The 15000-nt window shown below is 34.2% G+C and overlaps 3 protein-coding genes across 4 annotated transcripts in view; 1 reads left to right on the top strand and 2 right to left on the bottom strand.

The window, feature by feature from the left end:
- Positions 1-1113, bottom strand: part of LOC137009460 (uncharacterized) — a 59153-nt gene extending 58040 nt beyond the window's left edge. The window contains exon 1 of the mRNA XM_067371708.1: positions 957-1113. The gene's annotated coding sequence lies outside the window, so the exon portion shown is untranslated. The remainder of the gene's footprint in view (positions 1-956) is intronic.
- Positions 1-8349, top strand: part of cd40 (CD40 molecule, TNF receptor superfamily member 5) — an 8609-nt gene extending 260 nt beyond the window's left edge. The window contains exons 2-9 of one of the 2 annotated variants that reach the window (XM_067371710.1): positions 601-685; positions 3904-4064; positions 4211-4363; positions 4575-4665; positions 5113-5171; positions 5529-5624; positions 6938-6957; positions 7131-8349. In XM_067371710.1, coding sequence (XP_067227811.1) covers positions 663-685; positions 3904-4064; positions 4211-4363; positions 4575-4665; positions 5113-5171; positions 5529-5624; positions 6938-6957; positions 7131-7367 — 840 coding nt within the window. In that variant the 5' untranslated portion in view covers positions 601-662 and the 3' untranslated portion in view covers positions 7368-8349. The remainder of the gene's footprint in view (positions 1-600; positions 686-3903; positions 4065-4210; positions 4364-4574; positions 4666-5112; positions 5172-5528; positions 5625-6937; positions 6958-7130) is intronic. The other variant, XM_067371709.1, reaches the window with a different exon arrangement.
- Positions 8350-10241: 1892 nt separating this feature from the next.
- irx7 (iroquois homeobox 7) lies at positions 10242-14315 on the bottom strand. The gene is made up of 2 exons (XM_067371314.1): positions 11655-14315; positions 10242-11435 (listed from the first exon to the last, which is right to left on the bottom strand). Exons 1-2 carry the CDS (start codon positions 11859-11861, stop codon positions 10710-10712), a joined length of 933 nt encoding a protein of 310 aa, XP_067227415.1. The 5' UTR covers positions 11862-14315; the 3' UTR covers positions 10242-10709.
- Positions 14316-15000: the final 685 nt, after the last annotated feature.

Raw genomic sequence — 15000 nt, 5'->3', positions numbered from 1 at the left:
TGTTAATGTTCATGTGCAGCATTTATGCTCATATTGTCGTTGTTGCTGTAAGAATGACTCATGTTTCAGATGATACTTTCACTTTCGATTTGACTTATAGCATTAGAGACGCATTTTAAAATATGTCTCTGTATCTAAGTGACATATGAAAACATTTGCATTGTGTTTTGTTAAATAGTTCGTTAATGCAGTTATAAGGTTGCAGTCTGTTTAAAACCGTCGTGGACGGGAGGGAATCTCGGGGACTTTCCGTAACATCGTTTCAGTTTAACCGTCATAATGTTTTGTTTGGGGGTCTGCGAGATCTCATGTCCTTAACTAGCCTTAAATAACTTAACTAGCTACATTTTGAAAACATAGGGTTGATTATTAATAAGGAATTGTATGATAACTGATTATAAAACAGATTTTGAACTTACATTTACTAATTGAGATGTTTTATAAATTAAAAATGAATTGAAAACGACTCTAAACATATTAGTCTACTGGAAAAAGCAGTTTTACTCTTCATGGAGTAGGCCACATCCTGGATCACATGACATGTTCTGTAATCCGATACAATATTCTTCATAATGTTCCTTATGTCTTTATCTTTGACAGGTCACACTGGTGTACCATGTGTCATGCTGTGACAAGGAAACGCATTATATGAAGGATGGTAAATGCTGCAAGATGTGTGGACCAGGTATGTGGACATACTGTAATTCAAAGTAAATAAATTTGCATTAGAGGAAATGTCACCAAAAAATAAGGCAACCTATCACAGTCAACTTAAGTTAACTCAACTAATTATGCTGCAGTTCAAAGCAACATAAACACTTTCAATGCAACTAAAAAAAAAAGAGTTGTGCTAACTTCACATTCAACTTAAGTTAACTCAACTAATTCAATTCCTTTTATGCCAACTTTAAGGGTTAGTTCACCCAAAGATGAAAATTATGTCATTAATTACTCACCCTCATGTCGTTCCAGACCAGTAAGACCTTCGTTCATCTTCGGGGAACACAAATTAAGATATTTTTGATAAAATCCGATGGCTCAGTGAGACCTGCATTGCCAGCAATTAACACTTTTTTAGATGCCCAGAAAGCTACTAAAGACATATTTAAAACAGTTCATGTGATTACAGCTGTTCAACCTTAATGTTATGAAGCGATGAGAATACTTTTTGTGCGCCCAAAAAAACAAAATGACGACTTTATTCAACAATATCTAGTGATGGGCGATTTCAGAACACTGCTTCATGAAGCTTCGAAGCTTTACAAATCTTTTGTTTCGATTCAGTGGTTCGGAGCGTGTATCAAACTGCCAAAGTCACGCCCCCCAGTGGTGAACCATTGAAATTTCGAAACGCTTATCACTTAACAAAGCCTCATTTACTGAAATCACATGACTTTCACAAACAAAACATTCGTAAAGCTTCATGAAGCAGTGATCTAGCCCATCACTAGATATTTTCATAAAGTCGTTATTTTGTTTTTTTGGCGCACAAAAAGTATCCTCATCGCTTCATAACATTAAGCTTGAACCACTGTAGTCACATGAACTGTTTTAAATATGTCTTTAGTAGCTTTCTGGGCATTGAAAGTGTTCATTATCTTGCTGGCAGTGCAGGCCTCAATGAGTCATCGGATTTTAAAGTGGACTTTCAATTTCTGTCATGCTTTGCAAAGGGGCTGAATTGGGAGAGAAAATAAAGTGTTATTTTATGCATTTTTTAGCAAGATGAGAAAATGGAGAGACTTGTTAATGTTAAATGTTCTATTATGTTGGTACTTTTATAGTTTCCGTTATGTTAGTGGTTTGAGGGGGTTACCATTGTGGTAAAGTGTGGAGCTTGTGTTTGGGTTGAGGACCTACTAACACAAATTCAGATTGATTTAATAATAAAGCAACCAGTACAATAGTGCTCTGGATGAAATCTGTATCACTTCTAGACTGCCAACATTAAACATCATATGTGTAATGAAAAGTTATATTTAGTTTGTTACATCACAGGACTAAACAGGAAGCATTAATTGTATGGTTGTTTAAATGTCAATTGAAATGAAAACCATTTATTTAAGTTAAACCAAAACCATTCATTCAAGTTAAATGAACACAATCGATTCTAGTTAGTTGTACATGGTTGATTCAGTTGGGTTTTACATGTTTCAATCACATGGAACCACTGTCCATGATTGAGTCAGCCAAAGAGCTATTTTTTGAGTGCAGTTACCACATAATTTTTTCAAACTGCAATGCATGCTGGGAACTGGCACAAAGTAAAATTGTTTGTTCTGATAACTCAATTTGTTCAAGCTACTTTATACTTGCTAGTTGGATTTAATACGTTTGGTAATCAGAAAAATGTTCTTCTACACTCAAAAAAAAAAATTTTTTTGATGCTGTTCAGTTTATTTAAACAATTTATTTTGATTCAACACCATTGTATCAGGTTTCTGGTTTAAATGTGATTGATTCATGTCAAATTGACTTGAAACGATTACTCTTTGACTTAACTTGATGTTTTCATATTGGAATAACATGTTTCAATCAAGTAAACCCAACCAGGACTCAGTCAAACAGGATTTTCACTTCCCATCATGCTTTGCAAAGGGGCTGAACTAGGAGTGTAAATCTTTTTTTTTTTTAGGAAGTTTTTAGGAAGATGAGAAAATGGAAAGACTTTTTAATGTTTACTGTTCTATTATGTTGGTATTTAAAAGTTTCTGTTAATTAATAGTTTTAGGGTTACCATTGTGGTGAATTGTTGCAATTGTGCTTGGGTTGAGGACCTGCTAACAAACTTTCAAATTACTTTAATAAGAAAGTAATCACTGTGGTAGTGCTCTGGGTTGCAATTCCCAAAAGCATTTTAAGCCTATGTTGATTGTTAAACCATTGCCACCAATGGACTTATGATCAATTTAGGCTTTACAATGGTTTTGGTTAAGGCAATTTAGGATGAATCCAGTATCACATCTAGATTTCTAACACACATCACAAAAGTTATGTAAATCACAAAATTAAACAAGAAGAATTAATTGTAAAAATCAATGTATATGAAAACAATTTATTATTTATTTATTTATTGCTTTTTATTTATTTTCCAAAACATTGCAGATTAGTTGGACTGACACTATTAAATGAAGCTGTGCCCAACCACAGTAAATAAGTTAAATCAACCTTAATAAATGAAGCTGACCCAACGTAAGTACATTAAATTGGAAAAACAGAATTACATAATGCTGAAATAAAGCAACTTAATCATGTGGAAATCCTTTCCATGATTTTTTTTATGTTCGTTCAAAGAGTTATTTTTTTGAGTGTAACAAATGTAAAAAAGTAGCTTGAACAAAGATTATTCAGTAGGATGAGTCAGTTTATTATCTTGAATTAACTAAATGATTATACTAACATGTTGCTAACAAAAGATATTTTTGCATGTTGTCCCAAATTTCCAAAGTGAGTTATTTTATTTTAATTTGTTTAGTTCAGAAGACTACCTATAACTCATTAGATGAACAAAAGTATTTAAGTTGACTGTATTGAGTTAGTTGAGTTAACTTAAAGGCACAATATGTAATTTTTTTGCCGCTAGAGGTCACATTCTTGTAAAAATTTGGGATGATGTAAGTACACAAGTCAACAAAATATATAACATTGTTCTAGTGGTTTTTGGTTATTTTAATCCAAAAATCTGAAATATTGTGCCTTTAACAAGTTGAATGCGATTGGTTGCCTTATTTATTTTTAAGTTAGCTCAACTTTTTAGTCTACTCGGCTACAGTACCATCTTGTTTTAAGTGCCCAGTTCTAGCTTTGTCTTAATATTGTTTCACATGTTGCCTTGAAATAACCCCATCAATACTACCATATTTCACTTAATCTTAGTCCTCTCTTAATATACGAATCTCTTAGTGTAATCAGAGCAGGTAGTTACTGTGAGTGTGTCACAGGAAAGAGGATGTTGGTTGACGACAAGTGCGAAGACCCAGCGTGTCAGGACTGCCCAAATGGAGAGTATCAGAGCGGCTACACAAGTGAAACCAAATGCGAGCGCCAGCCCAGCTGTGACACCAGTGAGTGTCTGAAATATTAGGAGGGGGGGGGCTGTTAGTAAATACAATGTGTTTTTTAAATCTGATTTTTGAACAGTATCAATAATAAATTGCTAAATGAATAAATGTAAATGTAAACTCTTCTTTTGATTTTCTTTTCAATTCAGATTTACATTTTAAGCCACAAGAAGATTATCCCAGTAAAACCAGTATAAGCAAATGCGAATGTGAACCTGGATACTACTGTACACAAGAAGATGACTGCAACACTTGCATGGAACACACAGTGTGTAAGCCAGGACAGAGAGTCACCAAAAAAGGTTTGTGCTGTCTGATGTAGGAGTATACACCCGCTGGTTTATGTTGATTCTGTCCTGAACTATCATTTCAGATGTGAGCTAGAGATTTTATAATCATTGTACTCATGTAATTTGCCTAAAGACACCTTGGAGGAATCTGCTTGGACTGGTGGTTAAATGAAAGGTTATATGTTGTTTAATCTTCGCCCCTCGTCTCCCTGTATTTGCACAGGTTCACCGGTCAGTGATACAGTGTGTGAAGCATGTAAAAATGGAACATTCTCCACTGAAGACTCAGCCGACATTTGCAAGGAATGGACAACGTATGAAAATCATTCTGATTTTTTGAAAATAAATTAATAGGTTTATTCAGCCAGAATAACATTTATAATGCTACAAAATATTTCTATTACAAATAAATGCTGTGCTTTTTATTCATCAAATAAAAAGCTGGGATTATCATGCTTTTCACATTAATCTGAATGTTTTCAACATTGATAATAATATAAAGTCACAATTCTGAGATATAAACTTGCAATTGCGAGAAAAAGATGTCAGAATTTTGACTTTATATCAGGCAATTGTGAGTCTATAACTCGCAATTGTGAGAAAAAAAGTCCGAATTGTGAGATTAAAAGTCTCAATTACCGTTTTTATTTGTTTATTTAGTTGCAGAAACGGGCTTCCATAGTTTACATCAGAATTTGACCAACATAAAAAAAGTTTTTTATATACTAACTGTTTAAATGTCTCTTTTGTCCTGTGTCTAGATGTGAACATGGATATGATGAAAACACTCCTGGCACTTCAACCTCAGATCGGACCTGTTGTGAGTAAAACGTGATCTTGCTATTTAATCACCTGCATTCTTTGTCCTATGAATTTTTATATAGTAAACAGAACTGAAACTGTTGTTGATTTGTCTCTTAATGTGGGCGTTGAAAGTACAGTAGTGAAACCTGATGGTTGTGTGGGTGGAGTCCAGTTCCTGTATGGCTAAATTTGTGATCACTTTTGAGAATCATTAACACATGCGTATTTAAATCAAGACTGTGACGCGTTTGCATCGTTTGGAATACACACTAAAATGTTTCACAGTACTGTCAGTAGTAATGTTTTGATGATATTAGGTATGAGGAAGATCATCTTCTCAGTTTGTTTCTCTGTTTTGTTTTTTACATTTCAGTGGGTGCACCCATTCACAGAGTTGTCATTGGCGTGGTAGTTGCAGTACTTGTGTTGCTATTGGTCATCGTTTTTATTGTTTTATACAAGATAAAAAGTAAGTACTTAAACCTACATATTATCTACTAAATTTATCTACAATACCACAAAGAATATTGCTCATCACAATAGAGTGCAACAGTGCCCCGCCCACTTTTTCAGGGCTGTTGGTTCTGGAAGTATTTTTTCCATTAATTTCTCCCATTGGGATTTCAAAAAGCCTTCTTTAAAGAGTTATAACCCATGAACCAAGACAATCAGCTGTGAGGTGAATCATAACATTACAAACTTTGAATTGAAGCAAAAAAATATTTGAAAATCTGACAAAAACACAAAGGTACAAGTAATCCCATGAAGCATTGAGAACAGCATAATCGAATTAAGAATGATGGAGAAATATAAAACTACGATTTTAAAAATGTTGATTTTACACTCTAAAAATGCTGGGTTAAAAACAACCCAAGTTGTGTTGAAAATGGACAAACCCAGAGATTGGGTTGTTTCAACCCAGCGGTTGGGTTAAATGTTTGCCCAAGGTGTTAGGAAAGTTTAAAAATTACTATATGGCTGGCTTAAAATGAACCCAAAATATGTTGGAAATTAAAAATCAGACACAATTACTAGAGGCAACAATAATAATCAAAAGGTGAACATTTATTAATAAAGCAATTTAATGAATGTTGAATTATTATTTATTAAACATATTAATAAATGTTCATTTAATAAACACATTAATAAATGTTAATTTCCAACATACTTTGTGTTCATTCTAAGCAAGCAATACAGTAATTTTTAAACAATAGTTGAGTTAAATAAAACTACCCAACAGGATGGACAAACATTTAACCCAGCATTTTTTTGTGTACATATATTATATATATATATATATATATATATATATATATATATATATATATATATATATATATATATAACAATATATCTTAAGTTTATATAATTTATATATATGAGACTCGATTATGTCACTTGCGGAGAGCTGTTGGTGCTTTTGCTGATTTCGACTTTCTGATTGGTGGAATGTTCTGCACAGATATGGGTAATGTAGTTTTTCACAAATTCTGCTTTTAAACAATTATTTTAACAATAAGTTGAAATAATTCAGGCTAACAGCTTCAAAAGAAGTAAATACCGTCAATTAACGACCTCGTAGCTCACTCTAGGTCTGTCTTTAAAGGTTCATAAATTGATTATTTCTCTATGGAGAAATTTTCCTATGGTGAGTTTTTACTTCCAGAACCTGACTGTTGCACTCTTTAGACTTTCATATCACAATTTCTAAGTGCTCATTGTATCTTTCATAAAGCAAAAAAATAAAATAAAAAAAACATTTCTGTTTTTACTTTACTCTAGAAAACAAAGGATGGATGGAGGTAAATATCTAGGTTTACTATTAATTATATTTATATATAATTATATTCATTATAAATATTTAATTATATTTAACATAATGCAAAGTCATGCACAGCTCTTCTGAGGTGTATCACCCTTAAAAAATAAAATAGTCATGTGTGGAGATTAATGACAATGGTTCTTTTGCTTTAAGTTCCCCAAAGTGGATCCAAAGACAACCGTCTCAAATTTTAAAAAGAAGCAACAAGAAACAGATGTGGAAAGGGCAATGCAACCATTACAACAACAGCCTGAAGAGCACATGGACAACAGCGTACCCGTGAGCCCCACGCCAAGTAACATGACAGAAAATGGAAATTTTGTTGTTCAAGAGCTAGGCAAAGAACATATCATCTCAAGTACTGAAACAAATTCATATTCATACTCGTAGAGCAAAGTCTTCTACAACATACAGAAATCTGTGCTCCCATCATGTTACAACCATCGGCGTATAGAGCATTACATTATAAAGCACTGCTTTACTCTAAATGTCCCCAAACCAACATGTGTCTTACACAGTCAAAAGTGTTTTTTTTTTCATGACTGAAACAGTAGCTCCTTAGCATGAGCTTTGTGTTTTACTACTCAACGCTCCTAAGAGTGTTTGCCATGTCCTGTGGTAGTTATGAAATGCTGCTGTGAACTCATAATACAAGTTAAAAATAGAAGACAATCAAAACTATTTAGATTCAAACAAAAATGAAACCAGTGATGGATTGTAGTGGTGGTTGAGGGTGGCTGTTTGTTGAGCTAGCATACATGCCACTGACACTAGCGCAGTCTTATTCTAAAAGAGCGAGGAAGAAAAGCGGTGAAGCACTATGCGATTTTCCCTCACGTCAGCTATAGTTTGATAAGAAAAAGACATGTGATACAGAATGGACAAGAAGAATGGACAAAACAAATGCAAATGCATCTCAATGCTTTTGTTTTTAAGAATGGTGTACTTTATATGTAGGATTGCACACTTTGAATGTTTTCCAGAATGCTTGTATAAACTAAAGATTTTTTTTTTTTTAAATGGAAGTAATGTTTTCAGAACTTAATCAGAACAGCAGGAGAACATTTTTGGAAGTGTAGCTGGGATGGAAAATAGTGCTGTACAAAAAAAAAAAAATGCAAGCATAATAATAATATTATTATTATTTTATTTTTATGTATATATTTCTTTGTAATCTTTTATTTGCTGTTAGTCATTTAAAGTGTTAAATGTTGTGATATCTGTGTTGCTTTGTATTGTGCTATGTAAATATTTCCATTGTACATCACAGTTTTTGTTTGTGAATTATTCTTGTATTGCATTTTATTTCAGGTTTATGTGGGAAATAAACCACTCTGTACATATTAAAGCATTCCTTTTTCTCCATAAATAATTACCAGTCTATCACTGCAAAATAATCACTCACTACTCATGAGGTGTGAAATGTCCACAGAAAAACGATTGACAAATGTTATGGTGTGAAACTGAGTTTTAAATCGCTCATGACTGTCCAAGAGATGCATTGTGGGATACTCTGACTGTCCACAAGAGGTTGCCATTTTCATATCTGGTGTTTTGGGATAAAATTGGCTCGCAGTAAAATCACAATGCAATATTTTCTTAATCCAACTCGGTTTATTTTTTTATTTTATTTTTTTTTAAGAAAATCTACAATTATAAAAGGACAGTTTTGTTGTATTGATGTATATATTTTGACTTGACATTCTCATAAAGCTCATTTTTAATATATATCTAAACAAACATACATAAAAAGCTTGTTGAACTATAAATCAGGCCATAGTATCCAAAGCATATGACCATATGCTGGGATCAGGAGGCCCTTGTGTGACACATTGATGGCCGATTTAGGCATTGTATCTCACACCATTGTTCAACACCTCAATCCTTATCTCAATATCACAGCCTTTTGCCTGTCATGTTTAGACTGGGATTACACATCATTTGGGCCACTGAAAAGGGGGCATGGAGGAGATTGTTGTGCCCAGTGTGTGTTAGCTGTGAATATGTGCTTGGGGGGTGGCTGGGAGGTGCTCCTTTTTTGTACCCAGGGGTTTTCTCATTATCCTTGGATTAACAGACCACAGGCCTTTGAATTTACATGGAGGCCATAGTGATTGGCAAGGAAGAGTTTTCCTTTTATCATTCCCTCTGCAGAGGGGAGGCCGCAAAAACAGAATATTGTCCTACGGCCTAATCCTATTGGTGTGTTTGTGTCAGAGATTTATAAAAGAAACCAAAGGGTGCAAGATTTTTTTTTTTTTTTTTTTTTGTCACACCATCTCTTGATGGATCAGTTCATTTATTTGAGGTTTTATTATTTGATCATTTTCTAATGCCAGTCCATAGTGGAAATTAAAAACTGTTTGGTTGGTGAAATACGCACAATAGTTTTATTAATATTAATTTAACTTTTAACTTATATTGCACCATTATATTATTTTAATAGCCTAATATAAAATCACTTTTTAACTTTTTGCACTTGACTTCTTGTGTCAAGAGTATTTATTTTCTCATAATTCACTTTGTTCAGGTTTGATCCTACCTTTGAGCACTGAATGAGAGTAAAGGTAGAAGCCTCTGGCACTTTTCGTCTGTCAAGTCGTGACTAAACAGAAGAATAATCTTAATTATCACCCTTTAAGACGGAACAATTCATGTCCTTAATCCGGGCCGCTTTGAATTGTTTTAACAGATCAGAGCTAGATATGCAAATCCCTTAATAGTAGTGTCCTCACTGATAACATGAAGCCTAAATCCAGCCTTGAAGTGAAACGCTTTGAACGCGTCTTGATCTGCCTCCAAAATCTGAGAATTCCTCTTAAACGACTGCAATTATCATATATCGATTGTGAACACGTTCTTTTGAAGGTTTTAGAGAGTGATCATGGATAATTGTTTGACTATTCAATAATAATAAACTATATAATAGTTTTGATTGGAAACGCGTTGTAAAATACGCCAAGTCGCTTGGCAAACAAACAGCGAAGTTATGCCAATAAATGTGGCGTAAGATTTGTTTAATCCAATTATAATAGCCTCAACAAAAATAATGATTAAGCCTCTACCTATTAAAATCGATAAATTTTATCCCATTTCTGTTGTCGCAATTTTATAAAAGTTTCGCGTTGTGCCAGCTCTGATGGCTGAGCCGCATTTGAAGCTATTGTACAATTTCTGTAATAATGTACAATGTTGTTATACATTGCATATTACATTTAATAATGGCATCTATTTGTTAAATAATGGTCTATTTTATTACGTTGCTCTTGCCACCATTTTCTAAACTTTTCTCATTGCGGCTATTCGAGATATAGCCAACTCACTGAAAATTGACATATTTTATTAGCTTATTGCTTAAGTTAATGGTTCTTTAAGACTTTTAGAAATTACAGATATAAATAGTATAGGCTTCTGTAACTAAAACAATGCAGAATTACACTTTCGCATTTGAAATCATTTCTCATTGTAAAAACAAATCCCATGATTAACATTCACCATGACCAAAACTTTTCGATTTTCAACGTTTTATTTTAGCAAAAATAAGTCAGCAGGTAAATGCATTTATAATTTAAACAAAATAAATGTACAATATTTACACAATACGCATCCTTTGGTTTTTAAACCATGCAGGCATTGGATTAAATCTTGTATGCAAACTTCCACAACAAAACGTTCCCAATGGTTTCAAAGTGCAAAATTCAGTCTAAGAGAGTGTTTTTTGGATTTACAGTTTCATTGACTTTGTTTGAGAAGGTCGTGTGTGGAAAGGTTTACAGGTGAGTAGGAGTCCCTTGAAGGCCATCCAGCCCACCATTTCCCAAAGTCTGGGCTTTGAAGATGTTTCAAATCGCTGGGTTTCTTGACGATTTCGGAGGTCGCGGTTTCCGCGAGAGACCAGATTTTAGGTTTCTGGACATCGACGTTTTGCTTACACGCCTCTCTTTTGCTCTCACACGATGTGTCAGACTTGTCACTTTCCTTTTGCTGATCAAGTCCTTCCGCTAAACGGTCCTCCACCGCGACATCCTCGTCTTCCTCATCGACCGTTTGAGGATCGATCTCATCTTCATCCTCCATGCCTTTCCTCAAAGACCCCTCCTCTTCGCTCTCACCCTCCTCTTCCTCATCCTCCTCGTCGGACTTTCCTTTGGAGGCCCAACTGACCCGGTTCTCCTTCTTGAGGCGGCGCCGGGCGTTGGCGAACCACGTCGACACCTGCGTGAGGCTCATCTTGGTGACGATGGCAAGCATGATCTTCTCGCCTTTGGTGGGATATGGGTTTTTCAGGTGCTCGCTGAGCCAGGCCTTCAAAGCGCTGGTGCTCTCCCGGGTGGCCACCTTGGTGACCCGACTGGGGTCATCAGCTGGTATGGGACGATAAGGAGTGTAATAGGGTCCTCCACGTCCGAGGAGAGCTTGGTGATACGGTGATGCAGCCTTGAGGTCATAGGAATTGCTCTGAAAGCAAGCAAGAGATTCGGGATTAGAATATGAACAATGTTACAATACAGTAATTTTATTTTGTTTTAATTCTATGTACATTATTGTTATTATGCATAGGCTTTTTCACCTTTGTATTGCTAAATCAACTTTAAAGACTTTTTTAGACATTTACGGTGGATATTCTGCATTGAATTGTAATGCTTACAGAATATGAAAACAATTCAGAATACTTACAATGTGTGCCATGTGTCCCGGATGAGGATAAGGGATGAAGCTGTACCCCGGTATTCCTGAGAAAGGTAAGGGCATCCCAGCCATGCCCACAAGATGTGGCGGTGGCTGTTGCATTCCAGGTGGACATCCCAATAATTGATATCCAGCGGGCATGTTGATGTTTCTGTCCATGAAGAAGTTTCCAAACCCCGTTGGTGAAGCAGGCATCCTTACTCCCTGAGCTCTGGTGTTTGAATGACACTCCCTCGAGTTCACGGGCTCTCTTTATAGGCGGAGCCGCATCAGTGGGCGGTGTCAGAGCAGTTGATTGACAGCTGTGATCCGAAGGATTTCTCTGGGAGTAAATCCCTTCAAAGGAGAATTTCGGTTGTTCCTTTTAACGGCCTCTAAAAGTCTTTAAACTCATGATGCTTATCTCACGCTTATCCGTACTGAAGAGTGCAAAATAGTAGGGCTCGCATTTTCTTGAATACATAAACCTTAAATAGTTTAATATAATTATAAATCTATTAAATATAGGCTATGTAGAAAATCCGTCTATTTTAAACAATAGGATAATTGATGTTTTAAGTTTCTTTTTTAAAGGCCTGTTTCATTAGCCTATAGCACATTAAGCTATAGTAAATATTATAATTTAAATTAAAAATGTATTTACACGTAATAGCTTTGTTTTTTTATTTATATAGCCTATGTTTTATTTAGCCTTGTTTACATGCAATTAATTGAATGAAAGTCAGCCGGGAAAAAGTGATACTAAAGCCATTGGAAACACCTTAAAATGTCGCACATTAACGTCTCAGAATAAACTTTTTTCCATCTTGCTGAGACTGTTTCATCTTTTTGTCTGAGCAAACCGATACAAGACTCAACATGACAAGCCATTATCAGAATTTGATTAGCAACACGGTGCAATGTGTGTTTGAAGCCTTTAAAAAGTAGGAAAATACCTTTAGCGGTTTTAACTAATTAACACCGATTTGAAATCTTTAGTTGCTTTGATTTTACATTATCTGATGTAGCCTAAGTAGTACGCTATTCTATTTAATGCGTTTGATTAGCTAATTGATTAGCACAAAATAGGTAAGACTAGCTTTCATTTAGCAAAAAACATAGGCAACAAAACTATTTTTATTTTTACTATTATGGGCTATTTAGTAAGAATGGACAAATGTATTTTTAATATTTACATTTTTAAATAAGCATTGCTAGAAAAAGTTTTTGTTAAAGTTGTTATAAAATATTAGATTTATAGGCCTAAATGAATGCGCGCATTTGACATCTTTGCAATTTTTACACCATTGTGTAGGTTAAAAATAAAACCCGCCTACACGCCGTTTTTTGTTTTTCAAATCTTTAAATTTTATTTTCTAATGTAGCCCATATTGAAATAATTTCCGCACGTTGCAAATGATTTTTTTCTTACGGGTCAAAATGAACCAGGACTATGAATTATTGGCTTTATTGTGGCTGAACATCAAACCTCTTTTAAACGGGGATGACTTTGTTTTTGCCCACAACAAACCAGTACAATTGTCGTAATTAAATAGGTTTAAGTGAAACAGGTGTCGACTAATGTATATGGTAATTGCAGCATAACAGATGTTAATGTAGGGAGATACTCAGATAAGATTAGAATTCCTAAACATGCATACCAATGCCCTGGAAAGAAAAGCACAGCAAACAACCCGATAGCAGGGGGTGCGGGGTCTCTGACATTGGAAATACAAGTTTTTTTGTTGAAACTTGCTCTTTAATCTGTTATCTAGTAAACAGTGTGGTGGCATGCATTGTTTCCTAAAACTTTGAGAGTCTCACAAAATTAAATCGAGTCATTTCTCATGCATAACTGTGTTTTGATTTATTTCAGTCGTTAATTTTTTCCAAAGGTTCATCATCTTTTATTTGGAAATGTTTATTAAGATTTTGTGGTGGGATAGTGTGAAGGTGTGAGACATTTCAGAGGCTGACAGACAGACAGATAAAGACTGACACATAGAGAGAGAGAGAGAGAGAGAGAGAGAGAGAGAGAGAGAGAGAGAGAGAGAGAGAGAGAGAGAGAGAGAGAGAGAGAGTTTGGAAGCAGGGTGGGGCTCAGATCCCCTTGGGCCAAGAGCAAATTTACTCAACAAGCACAATGGTCAAAACGGAGTGCAAAGAGCAAAGCTTATGCTGCATCTCTGAAGATAAGCAGCTCAGGGCTGTGATTATTGTGTTCCTCACACACTCAGCTTTCTCCTCTCTTTCCTCTCTTCTCGCATACAATACAGGTGTACTCATGTTCTGACAGGTCCAGTTAAGACTGTTTGCTCTGGGGATGTCAGTCATTTGCAGAAAGGAGAAAAGTGTGAGATAGTAGTCCAACATACTTCAGATAAGAGATGAGCTTTTCCAGTCTGTCACCAAACGAATCAAGATGGGCATGAGCAGAGATTTCTCCTGAGAGCCCGATTCAATTTTGTTTCACTCTACTGGAGCTAATTTCAAAATCCTTGTGGTTTGTATTGTGGTTAACAAACAGATCAACCAGATTAATCAATACAAATCTACAACTGCATGATCAGAGGAAGCGGGGCCCGTATTTACTAATGTTACCAGAACCTTCAAGGTCAGCTTGAATCCCCAATAACATCATAGAAAATATGTAGTCATACTGTAAAGATATTTTCATAAGTTATAATTGGACATGGTGAAATATAAATTATATATGTATGTTTGTATTATATATATGTCTGTCTATATTAGTAAAAGCTAGTAAAATAAGAATAATAATTATATATATATATATATATATATATATATATATATATATATATATATATATATATATATATATATATATATTTTTTATTTATTTTTTTTTTTTTATGGAATCATATGGCACCAATAAATATGCACAAAACATGGTGTTACTATAAGTCATACTCCAAAATGGCTGTTAAAATAAATAAAATAAATTACAATAAAATAAATAAATAAATAAAAAAACATACAAATGTAAGGTAAATTAAAAGAAAAATAATATACATAATAAATAAAATAATCAAACAAATATATGGTTTATGATAAAATTATATGTTAAAATGTGTCTTTTATGAATATTTAGATAATTTTAATATTATTTTTTTCGCTGTATTTACAGTGTATACCTTTGTAGTAGAATATTAAAAAAAATTCTCCAAGCTTGAATTAAGATTTATCTATATAAAATCTATCATAAACTGTAAAAAAATATTTCCATGATTTGTAATGACAACATTTTTTCTTTTGTCAAATCAACTTCAATAATTAATGTAGTTAATATTTAAATATTAACCATATTATTATAAAGTAATATTTTCAGTTTCTG

This window comes from Chanodichthys erythropterus, chromosome 20 (assembly GCF_024489055.1).
Source record: "Chanodichthys erythropterus isolate Z2021 chromosome 20, ASM2448905v1, whole genome shotgun sequence".
Taxonomy (NCBI): domain Eukaryota; kingdom Metazoa; phylum Chordata; class Actinopteri; order Cypriniformes; family Xenocyprididae; genus Chanodichthys; species Chanodichthys erythropterus.
Note: the sequence above shows the minus strand (reverse complement) of the source record. Positions and strands in the feature narration are given on the sequence as shown.

Excerpts from the sequence above, each read along its gene's own strand:
- irx7 (XM_067371314.1), bottom strand. The coding sequence starts at position 11,861 with ATGCCTGCTTCACCAACGGGGTTTGGAAACTTCTTCATGGACAGAAAC. Across the intron at positions 11,436-11,654 it reads CGGGACACATGGCACACATT|AGCAATTCCTATGACCTCAA; the intron begins GTAAGTATTCTG and ends GCTTGCTTTCAG.